Source organism: Astatotilapia calliptera, chromosome 17 (genome assembly GCF_900246225.1).
Source record: "Astatotilapia calliptera chromosome 17, fAstCal1.2, whole genome shotgun sequence".
Lineage (NCBI taxonomy): Eukaryota > Metazoa > Chordata > Actinopteri > Cichliformes > Cichlidae > Astatotilapia > Astatotilapia calliptera.
The window spans coordinates 19,411,771-19,419,670 of NC_039318.1; the positions used below are offsets into that span (position 1 = coordinate 19,411,771).

The 7,900-nt window shown below is 39.4% G+C and overlaps 1 protein-coding gene across 1 annotated transcript; it reads left to right on the plus strand.

The window, feature by feature from the left end:
* Nucleotides 1–532: 532 nt before the first annotated feature.
* Nucleotides 533–7,579, plus strand: slc35e3 (solute carrier family 35 member E3). The gene is made up of 8 exons (XM_026146146.1): nucleotides 533–762; nucleotides 2,055–2,515; nucleotides 2,651–2,761; nucleotides 2,843–2,902; nucleotides 4,362–4,460; nucleotides 4,795–4,877; nucleotides 5,812–5,896; nucleotides 5,983–7,579. The coding sequence occupies exons 2-8, from the start codon at nucleotides 2,123–2,125 to the stop codon at nucleotides 6,082–6,084; spliced, it is 933 nt and encodes a 310-aa protein (XP_026001931.1). The 5' UTR covers nucleotides 533–762; nucleotides 2,055–2,122; the 3' UTR covers nucleotides 6,085–7,579.
* The last annotated feature ends 321 nt before the right edge of the window (nucleotides 7,580–7,900 follow it).

Here is a 7,900-nt window from a genome sequence, read left to right on the forward strand (position 1 = left end):
GTTTATGATTCAACAATAAGAAAACAGCTGGGCAAAAATGGCGAGTTCCAAGGAGAAAACCACTGACCAAAGACAGGCCAAAGGCTAGTCTCATGTTAGCCAAAACACATCTTGATGATCCCAAAGTCCACAGAATGTTTTGGGAAAAATATACTTTTAGAAGGTTTAAGTCCTGTTACACCTCACATAAAACTAACACCACATTTCATAAAAAGACCATCATACTAACAGTCAAACATAGTGGTAGTGTGAATGTCTGGGGCTGCTGCCCTTTAGGTTCTTTGTGTGGCCCAGTCAGTTTGGACTTAAATCAGACTGAGATGCTTTGGCACGGACTTAAACATGCTGGAAAACCCTTCATTGTGGCATTCTGCAAATTCTGCACCCGGCTTAGTTTCTCTATGGAGGGAGACATCTGCCACATAGACCACCTCTGCGCTCCTCTTCCCTCCGGTCCGTTAGCAGCCGCTGTTGCTTGATAGACACAAACGGTAAACGGTGTTAAACTGGGAGGAAGCAGGAACATATTCACTCACTGGGTGTTTTTTTTCTTCTCCTGCTGCTAGAAGTCACGGCTGTGTTACGATCTGCGGAAGAGCAGGGAAGACATTCCTCCGGCACAGCAGCGGGGATTTGGGCACTGCAGAGGCCGGGAGAGGAGCTTCGAACGCCGGGGAAGACCGGTACCTCTCCGGGGTTTGTTTGGCGGCAGCAAGGCGAGACGGAGGAGAAGCAGGGAGGCAAATGGAAAGATGACCCGAGGTAAACTTTATTCAGTGCCTGGCAGACAGACAGAGAAGCGGATAAGTCTTTTTTTTTTTTTTAATATATATACTACGTATCGTTTTAGATGTGAGTGGAGCTGTGAACTTGAGTAGCTCTACCGGTTTCCACCTAATGGTTTTAAGTAAAACATAAAGTAAGACCGAGCATCAGGCAGAACTCCGTTATTTTAACCGTTAACCATTACAAACGGCAAAATGTTCCCTCCGGTAGTCTGAAGGCTTGGAGAGGGCTTAACGATTATTATGCTATTTACGACACTGGATTACAATTTAAGGAACTTTCTTTTGTGTGCTTTCAGTGTATTGGAGTAAAAACACCTATATTAATCTCTAATATTCAGTTAGGTCCATAACTATTTGTTCACTGGGACGCCTAACGTGGCTTAGCCATTATTACCCTAAAAACACAAATAAATCTATGATAGAGAGCAGAAACTTCATAAGTCACCAAGTAAACGCACTGCTCAGCAGCACCCAAAGGCCCAAAAGGCCACTACAGATAATAAAAACAACTTTATGACATCTAACCAAGTAAAAGACTTGGGCAAGTGTATCACAGTCAAAGTCTATAACTAAGGGATGACTTCATGAATGGAAATGGAGATGATTTACAACAAGGTGCAAATACTGGTTACTATTAATGCTTATTATTGAAGTGATTGCTTACAGAAACATGAGGATGGATTGCAAAGTGTAAAGGGTTGTACTCGCTCCTCACAATCAGACAAATGACACAAAACTGATCAGATAGCTTCAAAGTGGAAATTCATAATGACCTAAAGAAGGCTGCAAAAGTAAACTAAAATAATAATAATAATAATGTGATATTCTTCATTGGACAAGTCAGTCACCTGATCTCAAACCAATAAAACAGCCTTTCTGTGACTGAAGACTCAATAAAACAAGCAGCAGCTGACAGGAGCTGAAGTAAAGGCATGGCGGAGCATCTCAAAGTAGTAAATGCAGCATTTGGTGATCACTGACTTTCATCCAAGTACCAAAAATAATCCCTATATTTAAGTTAGTTTGCTCAATTACGTCTGAGACTCAAAAATTGAGGTCTATGTATAAATATGATAATATATTTACCTTCATATAGTTAATTCAGTGCTTTTGTTAAACCTTTTAATGATTTTTTTTATTGTAGTTGTTGGATTCTCAAAATAGAAAAACACTTATCTTGTTTGTAGCTTGTATTGTACCATGAGCGTCTTGACTGTTTTTTTTTTAGTTTTAGACTTTCTAACACTCGTATCTCTCTTTGGCCAGTGTGAGCAGCTCAGCTAAGTTCAACAAAGCTCCGTCTGAGTAACTTTAACTCTGAGGCCTCCCAGATCATGGCTGCCAGCTTTTTAGCCAACAGGAGCATTGTTGCTGGCCTGCTGGTCAATCTATTCTCCTCCATCTGTATCGTCTTCATCAACAAATGGATCTACGTACACTATGGCTTCCCCAACATGACCCTGACCCTCGTTCACTTTGTGGTCACCTGGCTGGGACTCTACTTCTGCCAGAAAATGGATGTTTTTGCTCCAAAAAGCCTTCCGATTCGCAGGATCGTGTGGCTGGCTCTGAGCTTCTGCGGGTTCGTGGTATTTACCAACCTTTCCCTACAGAACAATTCGATAGGAACGTACCAGTTGGCTAAAGCAATGACCACTCCCGTCATCATCCTCATCCAGACCACCTACTACAAGAAGACCTTCTCCACCAAGATTAAACTTACACTGGTTAGCAAAGTCCCATCTGCTTGTTAGAGCTGTAGAAACATGCCAATCTGAATGATTCTTACAGGATACTGGGGTTTGGGTCACTTTGGGGTAAGTGAAAAACAATGTCAGCACAATCTGTTCCCCTCTCCTCAGGTACCCATAACATTAGGAGTGATACTGAACTCGTACTATGATGTGCGGTTCAACTTGCTGGGGATTGTGTTCGCGTCTCTTGGAGTTCTGGTGACGTCACTTTACCAAGTGGTGAGTAAATGTATATGCTGACAAAACACTCCACAGAGACTGAAGTAAAGTAATTAACTGTTCTCCACATTTCTCTCTCAGTGGGTGGGGGCAAAGCAACATGAGCTCCAGGTGAACTCCATGCAGCTTTTATACTATCAGGTGAGACCCAGCCTCAAACCAAGTAAGAGATCACTGAATACTCAGTATCTAGAGTTAGATAATCTAATCAGTTTTCCTATGTAATACTGCTTATTATGCGATGGGGGTAGAACTGGACTGCTTACTTTGCTTGCCTTGAGTTGTTGGTCATTATTTATTATTGTTTTGTCTGTGGATTTTATAAGATGTTAGAATTGATTTGGAACTCTATTTTGGAATTTGCAACAAGACTTTTGTACTTGTTGATTTTATTTATTTATTTTGACCAGAGACTTGATTTTAGATTTATTTCCTTTTATTGGGGCCTGAGGTTTGTAGCTTTAGTTTAGGGTCATAATTGGAGACTCGCTGGCTTGTCTCGACTTGGAACCAGACTGAAGATGCAAGGCTTTGGACTTTGTTCCCTTTCATTTGGGATTTGGCCTAAGACTTTCAGATTTAGTCCCAGGACTTCTTTGCATTTTTTTGGAACTGGAGTTGGAAATTAGATCTTTAATATTTGTTTACTTGCTAATATTTTATTTTGGACTTGTTTCCCTTTTCTTGAAACTTGTAATGCTAATGATTTATTACAGGACTTGTTGATGAACAACTGGGCTTTTGATTTTGGACAGCAAACTGGATAGGGACTTTAGACCCTGGGCTTAATTTTTGTACTATTATTCATTTCATTTGGATTATTTCCTAGGTTTTAATAAGTATATTTCTAGGAATGTTTGGCCTTACATTAAAACTGGAATTGGGACTTGTTATTCTTTTCTTGGGATTCTTAGAGACTTAAAATTTTCATTTTTGATTTGCAGGTTGCTCAATTGTGTCTTGATTTGGATTCATGATATTTTCTTGGACCCGCTGGTACAGAATTATGTGGGACTTGTTACGAGTTGTCATCTAGAGTTATGTTGGTACTTTTTGATACTTTCAGATGATTTGGGGCTTTGACGTTGGCCTATGGCTCGTCCTGTAACTTGCTGATATAAATTATTCAGGACCTGTTACCGTCATATAGGGCTTCTTCATAATGACTTGCAAATTGCCTCTAGATCTGCTGATGTTTGGTTTAGAGCTTGTTTGTACCATTCAGTTCCAAATGATGGTATTGGAATTGGACTTGGAATTAAAAAGTACTTTGTCCACTAGATCTTTAGTACCACGTATTTAACATAGTTTTCAAGGTTTTTGTTTAAAAAAAAAAGACAACTTTAAAATTAATTATTTAAAATGTATTAATTAAAAGATTGTTTGACGATTGTCACCTCACCAACACAGTGTAGACTAGAGCAGTAAAATCAAACGTTAATCAGCTTCAGTGTCTATTAAGCAATGTGTCTTAAAGACACATTACAGGTCAGAGACAGATTAGCTGAGAGCTTTGGAGTAATAGTAGGATGTTATTTATATTTTATACTTGTTATAATGCAATGGCTGTAGATTTTTACTGCACAGACTGTCCTTTTAGGCTCCTCTATCGTCAGCCTTCCTGCTCTGCATCGTTCCACTGTTTGAGCCGCTGACTGGATCCGGAGGAATATTTGGACCCTGGTCTTTGCCTGCTCTGGTCAGACTCAACATGACACACACACTAACACACCATTTAAAAAGACGCACACAACTGCAGCTACATGATCTGCAATTGGATCTAATGTCTGGGACTTTCCAAGTAATAGTCTGCCACATTTTATCAAAGACATTAAAAGCGGGGCATTTATTCTGCCTGTCTGTTCTGCTGATAGTCACATTGGTCAGTTGGTTATTAAATACTGCTATATGTATTAATAGATAGAAGTGTTTAATTTAATACATTGACTCATGTTCCAAGTCTTAGTTTGAGATTTGGAGCAGCTGGTAACAGTGTTTTCCTTTTCTTCTGGCTGCTTTCTTCTTCCTTCTAGATGACTGTGCTGTTCTCGGGCGTGGTGGCTTTCCTGGTCAACCTATCCATCTACTGGATCATTGGAAACACCTCACCTGTTACGTATCCTCAAACACTTGTGGGCCAGAAGAGGTCTTGTAATGTCAGTGGTTGCTTCAGTTTGTCAGTGGTTGCTTCAGTTTGTCGTGGATCTCGTTGGAGTTTACTTTAATAAATAAGTAAACTGAAGTAATTTGTGCAAATATGAGGCTTTCTTTGGACTTCTTGTGTTCCTGATCTCCTTCAGGGGAGACATTGGTTTTCTCTGGCAGCTTTGGGAGCTACATATGTATCAAACTTTCTAGTCTTATTGAAAGGGTTGCAGAACTTCTTAAAATGGTGTTTAAGAAGTTCTTTACAGTGAACCTGTTTATGTCTTGGAAAGATTTAAAACCTCCTTGAGTCAGTTTTCGTGTTTCAGCGTCTTGAAGTCTTTGTGAGGAGCTTTTTAGGGATTCAAGAACTCCAAACCAAACACCTCTTTAAGGGTTGAGAACTTTTATATTAAAGGTTTTGTGTCTTCTTGATCATTTCGCTGTTTTTCTTAGGTTTTGAGGACTCACCCAGGTTTTTGGAACTTTTTTTTTTTTTTTAAGAATTTTTTAAGGCGGTTTTAGGTTTCTGGTTTTATTGGTATTTTGTGAGGAGCTGTCTAACCTAATGCTCATCTAAATCAAAAGTAGGCAGTTGATGTAGTTCAGGCATCTAACTAGTGTTTTTAAGGCATGTTGAACATGTTATCCTTCCAGAAAGTCACAAAAGAGAGAAAGGCCTGTACATTTCTCCATTGATTGCGTTCCTTACACCTCTGACCCAGATAAGTGGTAAAAAAAAAAAAAAGCAAATTGCAATTAAACATCTTGAAGAGGTCTTCAGAGACTTCTGGAAGAGTTGTGGTCTTTTCAGAATAGTGCTGAGGGGTTTGCCTCAAGGTCCTTCTGGTACAAATATTTCAGATGACATTCATAAATGTTGTTATCCTGATTCTAGTTCACAGCTATAACATGTTTGGTCATTTTAAATTCTGCATCACACTGGTTGGTGGATACCTGCTCTTCCATGACCCACTCTCACTCAACCAGGTGAGTCTTCCTGTGCTGCTCTGATGAGTCAAACCAGGCAGTTTTCAGTTTCCAAACCTTCTACTCTCCTCCCGTCTCTCACTCAGGCGTTGGGGATCCTCTGTACTCTGGCAGGTATCCTGTCCTACACTCACTTCAAGCTGATGGAGCAGGAAGAAGGGAAGAGCCGGCTGGCTCAAAGACCCTAGGCCATCTTTACATGTTGGTCTGCTGCACAGACTCCTGCTATTGGCCATCCACAGTGAGACCGGCTGGAGATACCTCTTTAGATATTTTTACCATTTTTATTACAGGTATTTTTTTAGAAGAGAAGGGATTTCATCGTGGATCGTGTCAGATTTAAACGTATATGGCATGTTAACACTGCTGTTCGTACTACTTCCACTGAGCTTCAGCAGCACTGATCCAAAGTCTTAAAGAAACCTGAAACTCATAACAAAGGCAGCTCCTCAAGTGTTAAATCACTCTCATCACGCAGCTTTAACACAGATGGATGGAGGTGTGGTTTAAACCAACCAATCAAAAGAAGGCTGCAGTTGAGCTCTGTGAAAGATCCTTCAGGACACCAAACCTTCATCTACTGCTGGAGGCTGAAAAAAAATTGCAATTACAGTAATATTAGAAAAATTGCATCATCATCTGCTGTTTTTCTGATTTTTGGTACTCACATTAGCTGTAGAGTTGAAGGACTTCGACATTTATGATAGTCCAGACATGAAGGCAGAAGACATTGATGGGAATCCATCAGCAATCTGCATGGACATGTTTAAACAAGTTTACATAGTGAATACTTCTGTCAGGTCCCACCTGTTATCCATCAACCACTGGAAGAAACCAATTTGATTTGAAGTGAAATTTGAAGGATTTTACTTATTAAATCATCTCAGTGACTTACAGATCATGAACACAGAAACTCAGACACTGTTGGGGCTACAGCAGTTTTCCAAAGAAGAAGTCAGTGGCAGAAGCTTTTCTGTTATCAGCCTTTCTGTATAAGTAATTTCCATAGACTGATGAAAATTAATTTGATTGCAAGTCAAATACCAGTAACTTACAGGTGGTATGAAGTGATAAATGAGGTTCAATATTCAATAATCAGTTACTAAATAACTTCTCCATAAACTTCTAAAATTTGTGGAAGACTTTATAATCAGGCAGAAATGGGTCAAAGTGAACTGGTTTATAAAATGATGGTTTCTTCCATTTCTGAGTCTCTGGCTCCTGTTACTGAGCTGAAAAGTGACTCGTTGCAGTTCTGCAGGACTGAGTTTGCTGTGTAAAATTTTTGTGGATTTTGCAAACGTTATTTGTTTGGCCCTTCAAATCAGACACTGCCCTGAATGATTCATTAATCTGTTGGGGGGTTTTGTTGTTGTTTAGAGTCTGCGATAGGTCTAGTTTTATTTCAGATTTAGCCACATTCATTGCTGATGTAACTTTTTAAAATTAGTATTTTTTTGATAAAATTTTCTTAGCTTGTGTAGCTGTTATTTAGAGACATATTGCATTGTTTGGGGGTTTTTTTCCTGATCCTTTGTCTTGACCCTGTTGATGGTACAGGTGGGATTTTGGGGACGTGGCTCAGCGAAGCATGACGATCTGCTATTGTGGATTACATATCTGGAGAAATATTCAGTTGCTCAAAGAACTGTTGAAATAAAACTTTAATCTTCTGCATCTACAGTGATTTCTTCTTCATGACACTTTGTGATGTACAGCAGCTTCTGAACATGTAGTCCTCAATCTGACATCCTCGTGCTGAGCATGCTCAGTAGAGCTTTCTTGTTTATATTTCACTGTATTAAGCAAATTCAGCCTGCTGAATAAAAACAAATTTAGTGGCAGTTTGCATTGTTTGAGGGTACACAAGTATCTAGATGTGGTGCTCCTGAAAAAAAAACACCATCCGTTAGTCTTTATGATCTTGTTTACTTGCTATCATAAATATGCTTTTAAAATGACTTCTTTTATTAAACGTGGCCAAAGTCTGAGCTAAAATTTCTG